Source organism: Planococcus citri, chromosome 4 (assembly GCF_950023065.1).
Source record: "Planococcus citri chromosome 4, ihPlaCitr1.1, whole genome shotgun sequence".
Lineage (NCBI taxonomy): Eukaryota > Metazoa > Arthropoda > Insecta > Hemiptera > Pseudococcidae > Planococcus > Planococcus citri.
Genome location: NC_088680.1, coordinates 65,193,408 through 65,214,129, shown reverse-complemented (window position 1 = coordinate 65,214,129; position 20,722 = coordinate 65,193,408). Strand labels below are relative to the sequence as shown.

General features: G+C 34.7%; 1 protein-coding gene across 1 annotated transcript in view; it reads right to left on the bottom strand.

Annotated features, from left to right (window-relative positions):
- The window catches only part of tup (LIM1_Isl and LIM2_Isl domain-containing protein tup), a 94,940-nt gene that overhangs the window by 14,284 nt on the left and 59,934 nt on the right, over positions 1-20,722 (bottom strand). The window contains exon 4 of the mRNA XM_065364984.1: positions 7,359-7,657. Within this exon, the coding sequence (XP_065221056.1) occupies positions 7,359-7,657 (299 nt within the window). The remainder of the gene's footprint in view (positions 1-7,358; positions 7,658-20,722) is intronic.

Sequence of the window (20,722 nt, the reverse complement as noted above, 5' to 3'; positions counted from 1 at the left end):
CACGAAAGGTACTTATCAAAATTTATTTTAGAATTTAATCCCAAGGTTTACCTATAGGTATACCTTTGTCTTAGAAAAAATTAGCATCCCTGTGGAATATTTTCAAATACTTAAAAATTCTACAAAAATTGAAAAATCAAAACATTGAATTTTATATACCTACTTAACAAATGTTTTTTTCCTCGACGTGAATTTTTAGTCCCCATTAAATTATATAAAACTGCTCTAAAATGTTGCAAAACTTGTTCAAACCTGTAGAAAATATTGATTAGGATTGAACAGACGTATATCAAGACATTATAATTAACATAAATTTCCAGTCTGCATAATAATATGCTCGTCTACATCAGCGGCGAAATCAAATACTTAATATTTGTAGATACGCGATAATACACGAGTAACACGGTTGTATAGGCTCTTTTTTTATACAGCTTACGTTTAAATATTGATCCATCCATAGGTTTGGGCAACCATTTCTCCCTATCAGCGTAGAACAGATATATCTTGTCCTATCCTATCGCATCGTAGGTATATCGAAACGAAAGCGAAAATCATGTACAGATGAACCAACACTCGGATAAAAAAATACAACAACAACGACCAAAAAAAAAAAAAAAAAGAAGAATAAAAATACAAAATGATGTACTCTCTGACCCCCCTCAGGGCACACAGCACAGGGTACAGGACAGGTACTCGTATATATACGAATGTAAATGTGATCATAAGAAGGCCAAGCTGAGGAAGCAGAGGGTGAGATAGGGCGAGGCAAGAAGACGGTTATACAACTACAAGTACAACTACCTATTTCTTTTTCTTGGTGGTTCTGGTTAGCGACTAGTCGACAGTCGAGTTGACTGCTCACACAATTCGCATGGTCATCGCGTTCGCGCTGTAAATTTCCACGCCCAGCGCGACTTGTAAATCCCACCCAGTTTTGCTATGGCAAAGAGTGAAGCATGTGGTACTTGGAGACGTACACAGAGTGTACCTACTTTTCATCAGTTACGTTAGTTTAGTACCGAATATAAAGTGTGTAACAGTATATCAATCATCGAATGGGTATATTCGGGCTTGCTGGGGTTGAAATGAAAAGGGTTGCTTTTTGTAGAAATCTGAAGCTTACAATAAAATATAGGTAGGTATAACCTACTGGTGCTCGTGTTGAGATTCCAGAATGAATTCAGTCTCAAAAATATATACCTACCTATACTTGGGATGAGAAAGTGTTCGAGTAGGTAGACTGGATACGCCAGAAATCGATAAAATTGAACGAAAACACGAAAATTCGAAGAAGCAGCAGAAAGCTAACTTAGAGAATTGTAAAGTACGTAGGCCTAAGGTGTTGAAAAATGAAAATTATTCGCCAGCATAAATCGTAAATGCCAAATTTTTCCCTGATGTAAATTTCGGGATTGTTTTATAGAAAAAGGCATTTCATTAAACTTTTCCAGACTTTTCAGCCAGAATAGAGTATAAATAATCCTTTGAGTTTCTATAATTTTAAACCCAAGAACGATCCAAAAAATAAAGTATTTTAGGGACAGTGAGTGTAAATTTCAGCAATACTATTGGTTTTTCTCAGAAGGTGACTGGTGAGTACAAAAGGAACAATTTTACCCCTTGAAATCTGAACAAAAAATGGGAAACATATTTGAAAAAAACACAATTTTTTTCTGATCATACCAAAAATTGTCTTTTCCCCCTTCATCGTTCTTTGTTTTATTTTTTTTTCTTCTGTAATTTTATTCAGGAATGTCCAATTGAAGACCTAAGAAATGTTGCAAACTTCTCTCTACGAATTCTAGTAATTAAAACATTCTTGAATGATTTTTTTTTTGATAGCTTTAAATAAAAGATTGTTTTATTTTTCCAGAAAATTTGTCCATGTTTCCTGATCTAGAACAGAATCTGAAAAATTATTTTCAAACGATAAAGACCATCTCTCTTTAGGTTGGAGAGGGGAGGGAGGGGGGGGGGAAGGTGGCCAACCAAAAATTTGTCGCCTGATATGAGAAAAAAATACCAATTTTGCCGAATAAAAAGGTGAGTTTTTAAAATGAGAAATGAAAGATGAGGAGACAGTTTTGCCTTTTTCAATTTTTAGAAGCCTCAAACATAGAATTTTTTTATTTTGTAAAAAAACCCCAAATTAGCCCGAATGTAGCGAGGACAAAAGCTTTTGAAAATTTCTATTTTGATAAGTGAAAGAATCGATGCTTTTTAATGGAATGAGGTTGATTTTTTTTGGCCTAAAAATTTTAGAATTTAAATGATTTTTTTTTTTTTAGAAATTTCAGTTCCGAAAAAGGAAAGCCAAAAGGTCCGAATGAAAAGAGAGCAAACGATCTCAAAATTTCGTATTTAGAGAAGTAAAAAAAAAATTATTTTCTATGAAAGAAATTAATTATTTCCGAGTATACCTATTGACACGTGAATTTATTTTGGAATGATTTCAAGTGAATTTTTCATTGTTTTTTTCATGAGTTGAATTGTAATGATTTCTAATAATTTTTTTTTCAAATGATGATGACATATTATGAATTTTTTTAGAATGATTTCAAATGAATTACCTATTCGCGGTGATTTAGAATAAATCGTTCGCTGATGATTTAGTTTAGAGAACTTTTTTTTTTGATTATTAAATACCTACACATGATTTTTTTAAAAGTAATTTTTAATAAACTGTTTTGGTGATTTTTAGAATAATTTTTTTTTCCAGTGATGAATGATTTTTTTGTGATTTTTTTTTGATTTTTTAGAGTTGAATTCCAGTGATTTTTTTTTTCAAGTGCACGGAAAAAAAGATTATGGATAATTTTTACTATTTCATACAGTAACCGGATCCCATTCAAAAATATTGCGATTTTTACTATGAGATTAGTAAATTTTACCTAATTCTATAGGTAAAATGTATTTTTTGGCTGAGTAAAAATCACTATTATTTTTGGATTGGATCCGGTTACTATACTGAAATAGTAATTTTTATTGTTTTTTTTTTCAGTGTGATGACATACTATGAATTTTATCGGAATGATTTCAAGTGAATTATTTGAGGTGATTTACATACTTAGATTAAATTTTTCACTGATGATTTAAGTAGTTTGAAACTTTTTTTTGGGTGTGGAGTGGGGAAGGAGGTGGGTTGTTTTGATAATGTCAAATGTTTTTTTGTAAGTAAGTATAGTAATTTTTAATACATTTTTTGGTGATTCTTAAAATAAATTTTCACTTGCTTGGTGATTTAGAATTTAATTTGTTTAAATTCCAGCTCAGAATTCTTGGTGCGGGGATTTCAAATTGATTTTTGTGTGTTGAATTCGATAATAATTTTTTTCTGAGTGATCTGTCTAGTTTTTTTTTGATGTTGAAATACTTAAGCAAAAGATATAGTTTTCTTTTTCCAAAAAAAAATTGTCCATGTTTCCTGATAAGTACTTAGGTATGATTTTTTTCCAGAACCGAATCTGAAAAAATTATTTTCAAAGAGTACAGTACATCTAAAACCTACCTACAATAACAACCCCTCTTCCATTCAGAAAAAAAATACGAAAATGAAAAATGACGCTTTTTGGAACCAGGACATTGACAAATTTTGAAACATTGAAAAAAAGTACCTACCCCACAAATTAATTATTTAAAACGTGTTACGAATCTTCATTTTTAAAATGAATTTTAAAACTAACACCAAGAAAATATCTCAAAAAAAGGGGGAGATTGCATTTAAGAATATTCAATGTCATAAAACATCATATTTTTATGGAATGTAGCGAAACATTACTCAGGGAATACCGTGTAGGCGGGTACGAGACGTAATTCATTTAAAAAAAAAAGAATAAATATCTACGTATATAAATGTACTTATTGTACTCGTATCTAGCCAGCTAGGTCCGAGTATATTCTCGTTATTGCAGGACATACGACATTAGAGCATTAAGTGGGTGGCATTGGAATGGCATAGCGTGGCACATCGACATACCAAAGATATACGATACATATTCTACACCTTATCGTCGTCGTCGAATTGCATAACCTCCACACTCCACACTCCACATCAACCTGCATATGCAATGAGCTATCCTGCCTTCCAATATTCGAGTTATGCATCACAACAACGAAACGTGTAAAATGTTAATAAAGTTGCAGATACGAATGCCGAAAATATCGACTTCTCGTCTATCTTCGCTGTAATATTACTATAGCCTGCCCACAGGCCAGCTGCACCGCATCCATCCTATCATGCTAAAAACTGGCCACTGACTATGAGTGCAAAAGTGATGGCACTGATGGCTGCAGCAGGTTTGCCGAGAACTCAAATACGAACTGAATGACCGATAACGGCGACTACCAGTGCCAGTCGCTTCGCCTCTCGTCCTCTTTCTCACTCACAAATGCTAAGCTGGCTATAGATGCATTCGCATCACAATGAAAAATGCATAACACTACGAGTATTTTTCTTTCGTTCGAATTGATCGAAGATCGAAAAGAAAGGAGAAGGGAAATGACAATGTAAATAATTTTGCACTGGGTCTTTCACCGAATTTTTAATATTTTACTAGATGCTAGGACTTGATTTGTGACCCGAATCGTTATTTCTTATAGTTGATCTCGTGATTGATTAATTATACCTATATTTAATTAGTGAAATCATCCATTTTGTTTTTAAAAAATGCCATCAAAAGACGATGTTTTTAAAAAAACGCAGATTTTAGATTTTCATTGAAATATCTCTTCAAAAAATCATCACAGATTTGAATTTTGCGGGAAATTACACCAAGTTAATTAGGTACCTTCCAAGTTTCAGAACTCTGCTGGAGACTCCAAGAATTTTCAAAAAGTTGCTGGATGCTCCAAAATAACTGGAACTCACCTAAAGTTGTCTTCAAAGACTTCAAAGAGTGCTAAAATTGGAATGCAGAGTAAATTTCAGCATCCCAGTTCCCATATCCATTTGATGAAGTTTTGTGAAAATTTCAAGTTTCAGAAATATACTGGAGGCTCCAGTCATTTTCAAAAAAACGCAGGAGACTCCAAAACGACTTGAAATCCACCTGCAGTTGGCTTCGTAACGTATTGAAATTATTTTGCAGAATTTTCGGCTTTCCAGTTCCATTTGATGAAGTTTTGTGGGAATTTCAAATTCCAAAAATCTGCTGGAGGCTCCAGAACTACTTTAAACGGTCTGAAACAGTTTCCAATCGATTTGGCAGGTCCAAAATAGGGTATATCCAAAATTTCAGCTTTCTAGGTCAAATTGGCAAGATTTTGATTTTTTCCCTCATTTTATGGCTTAAATTTGATTTTCAAAAATTCACCAAAAATCGAAAAATGCACTTTAGCACTTGAAATTTTGACATGTGGTAAATTTTGGCCTGGTCTTTTCGATGTACTTTTGTACGGTTTAAAAAATTTCGTGCAAGTCCTATGTTGAAATGCAAAATCTGCGATTTTGATGCAATAGATCCTTATGCGACCCCCCCTCCCCGACTAATTGTTCACATGTATTTTATCAATTTTTTCTCAGTTTTCTGCCATTTTTATGCCAATTCTATCGACTTTCTGATGAGTTAAGGAGTCCTGTACACAATTTTGTGCACTTTTAAGGACGCTCGATGAAATTTTTAAACAAATCTGTCTGTACTTTTTCGAGCATTTCAATAATATTTTGTGAGAATTTTATCAATTGTTACTACTGTTGATTTTTAGTTCTTTATTTGATGATTAGAACACGTTTCGAAGGTCTAAATGATTTTAAAGCTAATTTAACCATTTCTTTGTGAGTTTCAAAAATTAATTTTATCAAAATTTTGATAATGTTTTGTAGTTTTTGCATAATTTGCTTCAGTTTTCGCGTCAATTTCACCAGTTGCAGAGACGATTGGGGGGGGGGCAGTTTGGTTCTCTTCTTTACGCTTAAAATTTCAAGAACCCAATAATAAAATTTTTAAAAAGTTGAGATCAGGAAAACCGAATTCTTACATAAAAATTGATGTTCTATTTTTCGAACTACATATTTTTCAAAACTTTCACCCTTGCTTCGCGAACTAGGTATTCAAGATAATTATTCCTTTCAAAAATTCTAAGAGCATGAAAATTAAACATGAAAAATTGCAGAAATACTCATAATACTCATCTAAGCATAATTATGATCTCATTTTTTCTGAACAGAAATACTTTGACTTTTCAAAAAATTTTAATACCACAGTCAGGGTCGTCTTGAAGGGGGGGGGGCAAAGGGGGCAGTTTTCTTCGAGCTCGCAATTTCTGGATAGCCTGCGGTGAAAGAAGGTCTTGTGATGAAAGAAAATCCTAATTTTTGACTTCTCAAAACACTAATTTTCAAAAGCTTTTGCTGTGATTCTTTTTCAAAATTGAAATAAATAAATTTCTCGCAAAAAATATCATTTTTATGCATCTCTAAATAGATACAAATTTTCAAGAAGTTTTTCCCTCACTTGGGCCTGTTTTCTTTTTCAAAATCAACGCCCTGAAAAAAAAAACATTACAAATTCTGAAATTTTAAAAAACAAAAAATAAACCCCTTGTATAAAAAAAATATCCTTTTTAGGTCTGTCAAAATACAAATTTTCAAAAGTATTCTCCCTCTCGCTTCGCTCTCGGGCCTGCCCTCATTTTTTTTTTCAAAATAAACTTCCTGAAAAAAGTATCGTTTTTTTAGGCCTCTCGAAATTCAATTTTTAAAAACTTTCGCTCTTGCTTCACTCTCGGGCCAATTTGTTTCTTGTTTTAAAATTTAAAAAAATCACATTTGGGCCCTCCAATAATCCAAATCAGAAAATGAAAATTTTTATGTCATATGAATATACTTAATAATATCAATTGGAAAAATAGATACTTTTTTTTCATAAATCAGTCGGCAAATTTTCAGTCAAACTTCCTCCACCGCCCCCTCTCAAAAACCTCTACATAGTTTCGTCCCTAGAAAAAGGGCCAAATTTTAATTGCCTTGGGCTCAAAATTGTCTCTTGACTAACCTGACCACATAACTCAGCACGTTAAAATTTTGATTATTGTCGGGAAAATGACTTGATACACTCTCCCCTCCCCCTAAATAGCACGACTTGGGTCCACTTCTACCAATTGGTCTCACTTTTATTACTTTTTCTGCTGCTCTGAGCAATTTTTGGAATATTTTGTATTTTTAATTACTTATATTTTTCATTGATTTGTAGGTACATAATTTTCAACAATTTTTGTGTCAGATTTACTTATTTGTCTGAGATTTTAGCGAATATTTTTAATACCTTGAAATCCTACCGAAAAATTACAAAAAATGTACTTGGATTTTCATTTCATTTTGAATACCTAATTTTCATATGTACATGAATGAAAAATCTTACCTTTTCGTGCTGCATTTGTTGTTTCATGGCAATAGCTCGTTTTTTATCTTTACATCTTTTATTTTGAAACCACACTCTGATGACTCGGGGGCTGAGGGCTGTTCGTTCAACGAGCTGTTCTTTCATTAAAGCATCTGGTCTAGGATTGGCAGCGTAGCAAGTTCTTAGCATATGGAGTTGTTTTTCATTTAGCACGGTTCTCACTCTGGTAGGTTTTCCATCGGAGGCCACTTTACCGCTACCGCTCCGACTAACGTCGCGATTGCTGTATTTATTGTTTGAACCGGACTCTGAAGAATCTGAAATTTTATTTTGTCGTTAAAATCACAGCTCAAGTAAATTAAGGCTAGCTTAAGTAGGTATCATTGTACTTAAGAAGTACCAATACTTAATTTCCAATTAGTATTTAAAATGATAATGTGAGAGAACACTTTTTTCAGAATTTTTTTTTGAAGATCAGCATTTCTTTCAGTTCAAGTAAATTGGATCATTTGTTGGGAATTTACCAAGAATGGAAAATGGTTCATATTCTGATGAAATTTTATAAAAATGATTTCGAAAAAAAATGGCAGCAAAAATAAATTTTTATCCATTCTGAATAAAATGAAAAATTATTAGAAAAAATCTGTTTCGAGCCAAAGTCTCCAGAACGACTTTTTTTACTCAGGTAATTATTGCTTCAGCACCTATAAATTTACTTTTTTTATCATAAAAATCAGTATAAAAAAGCACGTCATTTCATTTTTTTCCACTCGTTGCACTGTTCACTTCAGACACCCTCAGTAGATATTAGATTTACGTCAAATGCGCGCAATGGGCAAAGAAAAATTGCGGGTAAATGGTGGTCTACTTTGGATACATTCCAACTCCGGCACGTTTAGAAAACATTTACTCGCTCGTAACTTACGCGAAACAAATAAAAAGCGAATAAATGTAGAGAAAACTGTAATCTCGCCAAACCTACGTATAAATTTACAATAATAAATACACATGTACTCGAACTCGACTCGAATGCATTCAACATGGAATGGGAGGATGATACAGGCGTGGATGTCGTTCTATGATGCCAAGAAGTCAAAGAATTTTATAATTTTTTTTTTCCTTCAACATATTTGTACTTCCTCTTTCAACTTCACACCAACCACATTTCACGAGTGTCTATAGATACAGCAGAAGTGAGAAATACATTCGATTTTTTTTTTTTTATTTTAACTGCACAAAACCTCGGATGTTGTGTTTTTCAAAAAAAGGTTACATAAAAGATGCAAAGGACATAAATCCTTTAGGGGATAGGTAGGTATTTTTATCCGGTCAACGGTGCCCTTTGATGAACCCCTGTCTGGAATCCCCTGCTGGCCTAGACCGACCATTTTTAGGCCCGTTACACTCGAATGAAAACGTTAGACCACCGTCTCTAACTCTCTAGGTATCATCTGCTCCGCTTTTCAGTGGTTTTCCTCGTCCCTATTATATTGTGGTCTCAGGAGGCCGGATAGAGCAACACGCTGCCTATACCGGGTGTGCATCGAATGGTATAACTTATTTATAGGCCGAGTCTGCTTATTTTCTGTGTGTATAGGAAGGAAGATATTCTAACGTAGAATTTTGGGTGGTCAATGGTTGAGCAACCTCGGACAGGCTTACTGAAAGAAAATTATTTTATGAAGGGGAGAAGGTACTAGAAAAACAGAGAAAATTATCAAAAGGGAACTTCGAGTTTTTTATTGAAAAAACTCTCTTATAAAGTGATTTTAAATTACTATTTTTCAAAACAATAAGGATACGTTCGAAATTTTCCTAAGATTCATACTCAAATCAAACTGATTTTCTATAGTGTTGAATTGTGATGAATTTTTTTCGAGTTATACAAACGAATTTTTTGTGATGATATAGAATAAATTGATCGGTGATAAATTTTAGTTCGGAATTTTTTGGTGATTTCAAACGAATTTTTTTGTAGGAATTTTTAACATTTTTTTTTTGGAGATTTTTAGAATAAATTTTTTACTACCTACCTAGTGATTTAAAATTCTATTTTTTTAAAATTCAGCTTAGAATTTTTCAAGACGATTTTTAATTAATTTTTTACAGTGTTGAATTCTGATGAATTTTTTGCAAGTTGTTACAAAAGAATTTTTTCGTGGTGATATGAAATTCATTTTTTATGGAGACTAAGAATAAATTATTCAGCGATGCCATCTGTTAGCAGAATCAAAAAGCTGAAACTGGTTCGAGCGTCTATAGAGGTCAACACTGAGGAGCTCAGGGTCTCTAAACTACCCGGCTAGCTCCAAGGTGCTTGTGTAGATGTCACTAGAAAGCAACGGGAAACTACTAGTGGAAGCTCGAAACAACGTCGATTCCCCAGAATAATCGCAGTGGCAATAGGCATTCGCCTCACCCTGTAAGGGTACCACAAAAATGCGATTTCCAATGTCCTGTAAAGGACAAGGAACCACGACGACGACGACGACGATAGAATACGTATTCCCCTATAGTGATTTAAAATTTTGTCTTTTTGTGTTGACTTAAGTAAACTATTTCAACAAATAGGTAAGTAAAAGCATTTTTTCTGGACATTTTTCTCCAACTTCTATAAAAATCAATTTTTGCAATATTTTCATTAATTTTTGAAATATTTTTTTAGGTACTTAGGTACCTAACCAAATTTAGCAGTTGAGTAAAAAACAACATTTTTCAAAGCTTTTGGACAATCTTTAAAGATTTTTTTTGGCATGCTAATAATAACGAATTTTTAAATGTTTTTTTTTACAATGGATGTCAGCAATTTTTTTTAGAGATTTTAATCACTACAAAATGGAAATATGATTGAATTGAATCAAATCTGATCAGATCCGGACATTCCATCAGAATTTTCAAATTGCTTATTTTTAGATAAATTCGTATTTTGAAAATTTTTTCTTTCAAATACTTATTTCGCATTGATCAGCACTTGGGGTACATTCTCCCAATGTACTGTGAAAATTTGGACCTTCTTGGTCAATTTGGGGAGGCTGTAGGCTTTCCTAAATGTTCAAAAACATGTAAAATAGCCAAGAAAAATCCATTTTTTGACTCTGGAGAGGGATCAAATGGGTTTGGAAGGCTGAAACCAGCAAACGGCACTTCTGATACATTCTTCCAATGTACTGTGAAAATTTGGACCCTCTAGGTCAATTTAGGGAGGCTGTAGGTTTTCTTAAAGGTCGAAAAACACGTAAAATAGCCAAAAAATCCACTTTTTTGACCCTGGAGATAGGTCAAATAGGGTTGGTAGGTTAAAACCTGCAAAATACACTCAAGTGGCACCATCCCATTGTATGCTGGACATTGGGCCTCCTTAGGTCAATTTCAAGAGTGAGATGGGGTCAAAAATAGGGTCAAAATCAGGTTTTTTCCACCTAAAATGGGGTGGGGGAAACTTAAGAAGCTGAAATTCTCACCAATGGAATGAATTTGGACTCTTTTCATCAATTTGGGGGCAAATTACGCTTCTCGAAAAAATGACCTTTTTGTAATTTTCAACTTTGACCCTTCCAACTGCACGGGTCAATTTCAGCCCCCAAGAGAACCCTATTCCCCAAGTTTGACTTCATTTGATCTATTAGAACAGGTTCCAGGTCATAAAATGTAAAAATCACCATCGTGCTGAAACTATCTACAAAATATAAAAATGTCTAGCCTGCCGCAAGTAGCCCCATTTTTTACAAAAATTTGGCTAAAAATCGAAAAAGTTTCTTATATTTCTACAGTGTTTTTTTCTAAGACTGGAAAATTTGAAAATCGACTGGAGGCTCCGGAAGGACTTGAAACTATAATCAATCAACTCGGAGGGTCAAAAATAAACTACAAATCTCTACTCCAATTTGGCGAAACTATTAATTTTTCTCAATTACCCAAAAGCCAAATTTGAATTTTCGAAAATTCGCCAAAAATTGGAAAATGAATTTTAGCGTCTGAAATTTTGGCTGATGGTGTACATTTGGAGTCTTCTATTGATTTTCTTTATCTGGTTTAAAAATCTTTGAGCTGGTCGCAAAAAAACACATATTTTTGAAGGTTTCTTGAAGAAATGAACCTGTTGCAGACTTTATAATTTTACAGGACTGTTAAAAGAAAGTATACTCATAAAAGTACAAATTTTGGTGGAAACAGTTTTTGTACTCTCTTCTTCAGTTTGGAGCTACAACAGTTCAAAGTTTTCTTTTGTCAATTTCACCCCCACCACTCAGATAAAAAATTCTGAAAAAAATCGTGTCGAAATGCTCACCCTTCTTCTACATTTATTCCAAGTGATACTTAAATTTTACCTCCAATACTTACAGATATAGATTTTTTTCCTTCTGCGAAAAACACGTTTTTTGGCTATACTGGTAAAGGGAAGGGGAAGAGAGGGGAGGGACGAAATTTTAGCTCGAAATTTTTCAACACGGACCTATCAAATTGTTGGGGGGAACGGATACTTAGCTCACCCTGGGTTCCTACTACGTCTTAACTCCCAAGGGGAACTACTAGATTTGGGGTCTTAACGGACACTACGTTGACTACATCTTATATTTTGTATCCATCCAACCAATGACACTATGTCAACATACACAAGAAGACACAAAGGTGTACTGCTAAAAGTATATTGCCAGTAGTGCACATATACTTAAATAAGTTATCTGTCATACAGATGCCAAATACAACTATACACGATAGCTATTCTGCTGAGCGTTGGGTAAAGAGCTGACATCCAGCGTAAAAGATGCTTCATCTGTTATGATATAAATCCAACTGCCAAGAGGCAGACATCTGCGGCTCCATCTACCTCTCTGTGGAACTAATCCACCAGAGAGCACTGATGTGAAATCAGTGTAGCCTCCACCTGGGCATAAAGTTCCCTACTAGGTGGGTAACTTGGAGTCCCTAGTCCCCACTACACAACAATAATCCATCATAATTTATTCACTAAACCGAGAACAGGGGCATTTCACCATTCTTGGATGGGAAATTAGGAATAGGTAGGTACCCTTTTTATGTTTTTTCTTAAGAATTTTAGAATACGTCTTCAATCAGTTTTTGTCAAATTTCATTTGAATTTCATAATCTTTTATTGATTTGTAATGACTTTATTGCTTTTTAAATGTTTCTCAGCTGTTTTAATGGTAAGTATACTTTATTCAATTTTCGTTTCATTTTGTGCAATTTTTTCAAAAAATTTTCAGTTTTAGGTCATTTTAATTGATTTGAATGCTCCTTTTCAATTTTATATTATGTAAATCTAATTTTAACATTCTAGGTATCTATGTATTTTCAACACTTTTTCATGCAATTTTTCCCAAATAAATTTGTCATCAATTAAGTAAGTACCTATGTCAAATTTTAGTGATGTACTTGTATTTCATGGAATTCAGAGCCTAAAGATCACAACTGGGGAGAGAGGGTCAAGGATTATTTGCATCTCTTCCCCCAGGCCTCACAGCAGTCTGTTTTGGCGGAAATGTAAAACTAATGCTTGATCATATCTTATAAAATTGTATAGAGTACCTATATCAGCATGCATGTTAGGACATTCATAAAAAATAATCAGTGTCTTATCTTTTTAGGTAATCAGGAAATGAATTGGGGAAAAGCTCTAATTATAATTGAAAGTTTAATGAAGCAATATCCGTCTTGATAAAGTTCTAATCAAGATATAAAATTGGCCATACCTACCTACTTCCGACCATTTAAAAAAATCATACAAGTCGAAAGTAGACAAGTGCTTTATCAATGAAACTTCCCAAACAGTACAGCTGACTTACTCTTCAACTTAAATGGTAACTTTTTACTTTCAAACCCCCTTTAAATATTAAAAATGTGCATTTTTGAGAATTTTGTGTTTCTGTGTATTGTGATATTTACCCTTCCTGAGAGTTTACACACATCAAATGAAACCACATGGACACCTGATCAAATAATACCACTGCCAGGCGCGAGTGCAGACTGGAGATATATGCGTTTGCATAGAAATTTTCTGTACATAGACAAAACCAGCTTCATACAACAGTTAGTGGAGGAACGGCTCAGTTTTTTAGTTCGACCCCGTAGATTTGGAAAGACGACCTTTATCGAGATGATCAAATATTTTTATGAAGGTGCAGACTATTATCTATTTGAAGGCTTATATGTCTATCAATACGGCAATGTGGAATGGATGCGCAATATTCTACCACACAATAAGAAGAACACCACGTCCAAATGGTTGCAATTTCCTGTAATTCACCTGAATTTTGGGGACAATATGACATTTCGCACGTACAAGGGCTTTGCAGACTATACCTATCTAATGTTGCGCTGGATAGCAAGTGATTATGATGTTGAACTTTTATCTGGGAAATTATCTATTTCTGATCTTATCAAGCTGCTTTATAATAAATTCAAATTGCCAGTTATATTGTTAGTTGATGAGTATGACTCACCATATTACCGAGCCAAATTTCGAATCAAGAACTACAAGCTAGCTGAAAAACTGCTCACATTTTACAAAAGATTTTACAATGAAATAAAAAATTGCTCCGCTTTCCTCGGATTTGCTCTTGTGACAGGGGTATCATACGTGCCAATGGATTCAATCGGTTCCAGCCCCAATGATTTCCATGACCTTACCTATTCAAGCAAGATGGCCAACGCTTTTGGGTTCACTGAAGATGAAATTAAAAGTAATCTCGGCTACCACATTTATGAATTTGCTAAATGGCGAGTAAACAAGATTGTTGAAGGATCAAACACAACTCTTGAGCCAACACCTAGTGAAGTAGATATTGTGCTCAAAGAATTGATTCAGAAGTATGATGGGTATCAATTTGATATAACATGCAAATCCAAGAAAGTGTTGAATGTTATTTCAATCATCCTCAGCTTAAAAACAAAGGAAATTAAGGACCATTGGTCACTAACCGGATCTGCACTAGTCTTAATCAAACAGCTCCACAAGATGAAACGATCACTGATGCACTATAAATTTGGTGTAAGATTCAGTAAAAACTCCTTTCTTCAACTAGGCAATTCTTCAATGGGCAGCATGCCCCTGGACATGCAGCTTTTGATATTTGGCTACCTAACAATTGCAGAATTTGATGAAGCTGAAGAAAATCAGGGCCAGGAGGTAATACTGAAGTTTCCAAATGAGGAAATAGAAACAAGAATGGAAGAAGATATGATTGCATATGGTTATTCAGTAATAAAGAACTCTCTAAGAATCACCTGCCCCAGTGAATTGAGAAATCGGTTTAATTATATGAAGAGCATGCGACATGTAATGTCATATCTGAGGAGGTTCAAATTCCAATCATGCAACTATTTCTGGGAGGATAATGCAAGGACTACCAACGAAATGCCTAAACAATTGGGAGCTCTATTCAGGTTTGAGGACATTGGAAATGTATTAAATGTTGAATTTTTAAAAGACAATTCATCAGATCTTGCAGGAAGAATTGACTTGCTAACTCATGATCTTGATATAAACATTGCCATAAAAGTAGTATGCAAAAAGAAAACTTCCTCAATGGAGGCTATAAGACAGCTGATTGGTTATTATGAAAATGATAGAATACCATTCATGAAAGCAATGGGAAATCCAGAACAAATGAGGTTCATTGGTCTCCATTATGAGATTTTGGACAAGAGCTTGGAACTACAAGATTGGATACATTTGCCATATTACAATGGGCAACTGCGGATGAGGCGTATGAAATTCAGTTCATATAAAATTAAAGAAAATTTCTGGAAGGTGTACAATGCATCAAAAGCTGCTGGGCAATTTTACTAATTTTAGTCACAGGATCATGTAGTATCAAGCATGTGCAGTTAGAACATTTATAAGAAATCATATTTTCTTATCTTTAGGTTATTAAAGTGAAATAAGGAAAATTGATGGCCTCTGATAATTCAAAGATTAATTAAGTAATATCTTGATAAACTTCTAATCAAAATATACAGTCATGAATTTTTTATGGACCATAAAAATATGAAGTTGTGAAACACGGTTTGTGTTGGAGTGTTGTATCGATGAAACTTCCCAAGTACATGTGACTTACTCTTCCAACTCAAACAGTAACTGTTTGCTTTCAAACCCCTGTTGTTAAAAATGAGCATTTTTGAGAATTTTGTGTTCCTGTGTATTGCGATATTTACCTCTCCTGAGGGTTTACACACTTCAAATGAAATCACATGGACACCTGATCAAATGATACCACTGTCGGGCGCTTGTTACGACTTTGGATGTATGTATAGAAATTTTCTGTATATAGACAAAACCAGCTTCATACAACATTTAGTGGAGGAACGGCTCTGTTTTTTGGTTCGACCTCCTGCATTTGGAAAGACGGTTTTTCTACAGATGATCGAACATTTTTATAAAGGTGACAATTGTCTATTTCAAGGCTTATATGTCTACCAATATGGTAACGTGGAATGGATGCGCAATATTCTTCCACATAATAAAAAGAACACCACATCCAAATGGTTGCAATTCCCTGTAATTCATCTGAAATTTGGGAATAATATGGTGTTTCGCACGTACAAGGGCTTTGCAGATGGAACCTACCGAATGTTGCGTACCATAGCAAGCGATTATGACGTTAAACATTTACCTGGGAAATTATCTATTTCTGATCTCATCAAGCTGCTTTATAATAAATTTAAATTGCCAGTTGTACTGTTGGTTGATCAGTATGACTCGCCTTATCGCCGAGCCAAATTTAGCCTCGAAGATCACGAGCTGGCTGAGACGTTGCTCAAGTTTTACAGAGGATTTTACAATCAAATAAGAAATAGCGCTTCACAACTCGGATTTGCTCTTGTGATGGGGGTATTATACGTACCAATGGATTCAATCGGTTCCAGCCCCAATGATTTCCATGACCTTACCTATTCAAGCAAGATGGCCAACGCTTTTGGGTTCACTGAAGATGAAATTAAAAGTAATCTCGGCTACCACATTTATGAATTTGCTAAATGGCGAGTAAACAAGATTGTTGAAGGATCAAACACAACTCTTGAGCCAACACCTAGTGAAGTAGATATTGTGCTCAAAGAATTGATTCAGAAGTATGATGGGTATCAATTTGATATAACATGCAAATCCAAGAAAGTGTTGAATGTTATTTCAATCATCCTCAGCTTAAAAACAAAGGAAATTAAGGACCATTGGTCACTAACCGGATCTGCACTAGTTTTAATCAAACAGCTCTACAAGTCAAAGAGGTCACTGATGTACTATAAAAATGGTGCAAGAATCAGTAAAAATTGCTTTCTTCAGCTGGGTAATTCTTCAATGAGCAGCATGCCCCTGGAAATGCAACTTTTGATATATGGATACCTAACAATTGCAGGGTTTGATGAAACCGTAGAAAATCAGGAGGTAATACTGAAGTTTCCAAATGAGGAAATAGAAGCAGAAATTGAAGAATATCTGATCGAATACGGTTATTCGGTAAGAAAGAAATCTCTCAGCATCACCTGCCCCATTGATTTGAGAGTTCTTTTTGATTTGTATTCTAACTCAAAGATACAGCATGCCATGTTATATCTGAGCAAGTTCAAATTCCAATCATACAACTATTTCTGGGAGGATAATGCAATGACTACCAATGAAATTTCTAAACAATTGGGGGCTCTATTCAAATACGAGGACATTGGAAATGTATTAAATGTTGAATTTTTAAAAGAGAATTCATCAGATCTTGCAGGAAGCATCGACTTACTAATTTTTGATCTTCTCATAAACGTTGCCATAAAAATAGTACCTATGCAAAAGAAAACTTCCTCAGTGGAGGCTATAAGACAGTTGATTGGTTATTATGAAAATCATAGAATACCATTCATGAAAGCAATGAGCAATCCAGAAGTAATCAGGTTTCTTGGCCTCCATTATGAGTTTGTGGACAATACTACCAACCTGAAACTACAAGACTGGATACATTTGCCATATTACAATGGGCAACTGCAGATGAGGCATATGAAATTCAGTTCATATAAAATTAAAGAAAATTTCTGGAAGGTGTACAATGCATCGACAAGTAATTTGGTGAAAACTGATGGGTAATTTTAGTCAAAGGATCATGTAAGTAGCTGGTTAACACCTTGAGGCCATTTTTCAAGGGGGAAACAATAAGATCACCTCCAATTAGATCTAGTCTAGTGAGATCAATATTTTGATAGGATTCTGGACTAGAGCTGTTCAGACCTAGTTAGATGTCAGATTCAATCGGAAAACCTGATTGGATCTACATAGTACATTGGAAGGGATCTGATCAGACCTGATTGAGCAAACTAGATCAAATCTAATCACTAATTAGATTTGAACATTCCTAATACTTGGGTACTTATTCAATTGGATCTGTTCAGACCTGACCAGATCTGATCAGATACAATAGAGTAGGCCTGATTAGTTCTGAACAGATGTGACTAGATCTGAAGGATCAGATCTTTTAGTCTGTTTTTTGAACTTTTGCTAAAATATATAGATATGTATGATGTAATTTTCTAAATGTTATTGATGTTTATAAGTTTTTGCAAACAATGAGGGTATGGTGGGGTGTGGGGGAAGAGGGCAAAAGTATCATGAAACACAAATAAAGTGTTTTATTCAAAAATATAAGTTGGCAATGTGAAATCAGGTGCACCAGGGGAAGTCAGAATTTGGGGTAAGTTGTTTATATCTGGCAAAGTGCTACTGAAGGTGACTTGAGGGTACTACCCCTACTTAATTGCGGCGTAAAAATTTTTGCGATCCAGTTTAATTTTAGATGTCTTTGGTTCAATTGTATTTTGTTGCTGTTTTGAACTTTTTTTGAATATGTTTTCAAATACAGACTTTCTATCTCTTAGTTTTTTGGTCGAACCGTGGGTCCTAGTGAAAATCTGATAAGAGTGATCTCAAAGAGAATTAAACTCTCTACAATTTTGTTACTGTGAGCTACACCTCTGCAAAGTTTAGCCTGTTCTGACTTCCCCCGATGTGGGGTAAGTCAGAACAGTTTATATTTTATTACACTGAGCGAAAGCTAAGGTGTCAATCGTGCTCAAATTTTTACCATGGGTTAAGAACCCTTATGGGAACCTACATACATAGTAAATTTGATCCATATTGGTTCATTAGAAGGAGAGTAACCGCTGCTCAAAGTTGAAATTGCAAAAAAAAACATTCTGACTTGCCCTGGTACACCTTATATGCTTATTTTTTAAGTAATAAATTCCGCCGAAGTCCAATATTCATGAAACATTTTTTGGCTCTGCCCGGGATCAAACCTGGGTCTCTGAGTTGGAGAGCGACTTTTCTACTCACCTAACCACCAGGACATGTGATGGAATGAATGCAAATATTTCTTTACTATGCTAAATATCTCCATAACATAAATTGCATTTATGTGTGTGTTATTTAGCAAACACGCGAAAGAACACGCAAAAAACAGGTTAGTGGCGTATTTTGTAGTTGATTTCTTCCAGCTCAAAGAAACATGCCATGTAATTTGAAAGCACTGTGGCTTTTATGCGAGAAAAATACACTACAAAATATTCACATAGTATATTTTTTAGCAGATTTTAAAGGATTAGTGCACCAAAAAAATCTGGTGCACCAATCCTTTTTCTGAACAGCGCTTTTTATGCATATATTCAGAATACATCAATAAACCAGCTGGTTTTGGCGTCTTTTTCAGCAGATGGGTAGATTTTCCCCCAATGGAGTATGTACCTACCAGAGCTGAGAATGGTTACGCTACCTGCTAACTGGTACGTGGTTAAAATACTGGTTAACCCACTAGTAGCTGGTATCGAGTTGGTTTGGGTTAATTTGGGTACAGACTACAGAGTACAGATAGTAGCATATAGCAAGCACAAACCAATTGCATTTGCACTTAGTCGGTGCACACACACCAAAACGTGATAATGTGTAAGTGGGAGGAGTTACATTTTGGCACCTGTCATAGTTGAGTGTGATTGACATTTGACTGTGATTGTTGGTAATGATGACGTAATGCCAATACACCTGCTATGCATACAACATGCTACCAGCTACAACCCCATTGGTGGAAAATCTGCCCATACACCGAAAAAGACGCCAAAACCAGCTGGTTTATTGACGTATTCCAAAATATACACGTGAAAAAGCGCTATCCAGAAGGCAGATTGGGGCACTGAAAGAAAAATCTGCTAAAAAATACGCCACAATAATATTTTGTAGCGTATTTTCTCACGTAAGGCCACAACGCTTTCAAATTAAGTGGCGTGTTTTTTTGAGTTGGAAGAAACCAGCTACAAAATACGCTACAAGCCGGTTTCTTGGCGTAATTCTTTTGCGTATTTTATAAACACAAGCGAAAATGTAGTATTTTATGCGTATGTTTTCACGTAGTATAGAGATTTTGCATTCTAATCAAAACATGTTCTGGTGGCTAGGTTGGTAGAGAAGTCGTCTACCAACTTGGAGACCCAGGTTCGATCCCCAGTGGTGCCAACATTTTTTCATCGATATTGAACATCAGCAGAATTTATCGCGTGAAAAAATACGCGCGCCGATTAATGAGCAGAAAAGTATTGGCGGAAAGTGTTGCAATTCCTGCCGCGTTTTTTGTCGCGTATCATCGGCAGATTTTTACCCAATGGGGAATGTGAACCCATACACTCAGTAAGTGTGAGTGCTTGAGCACGACATGGTGGAGCTAATCTTGTGAAAATGATTGCAAGGAAACTGGAATTGCCCGTTTCCCTGCATATGACCAAGTTTCCACTTCAATTATGAATGATCTATAGCGAATATTTTTAGTGTCCAAGTTTTAAATTGTTATTTGTGTCATTGTCATCCTGAAGAACAATGAACTGAATTGTACAGGCTAAGTACTTATGGACGGATTTTACGATGGTTTTAGTGTCTCTGAGAAGTCAAAATTTGGTAAAAACTCACCAAATAACAGCGCAAATGCTTCCATTTCTTGTGATATTGAATCCTTTCGTTTCAGAAAACATTATTTTAAAACCCGAGTTCACAAACGTCAATCAATTGCAAAAATTACGCTCAAATTCACTCTTAAAATATGAGTTCCCATTTGATGCTTAGAATATTTTTGATTGTTTATTTCTACAAATAGGTACATAAATAGGTATGATATTTTGAAAAATGTGAAAATAGGTATGTTTATTTTGAAATTTTATAGATGGTCCATATTAGGTTAGGTGTTCAAAATGTTGAACTGTCATTTTGACACTCGTCACTCAACGATATAAAAAACAGGCTTGAAATTGACTTTTACCCCTGAAGTTTTGTACACAGGGTGCCCAGAAATATCAAGCACCCTTAAAAAAAGTTTTCTACTAAAATACTTTGGTTGGTCACAGTGAAT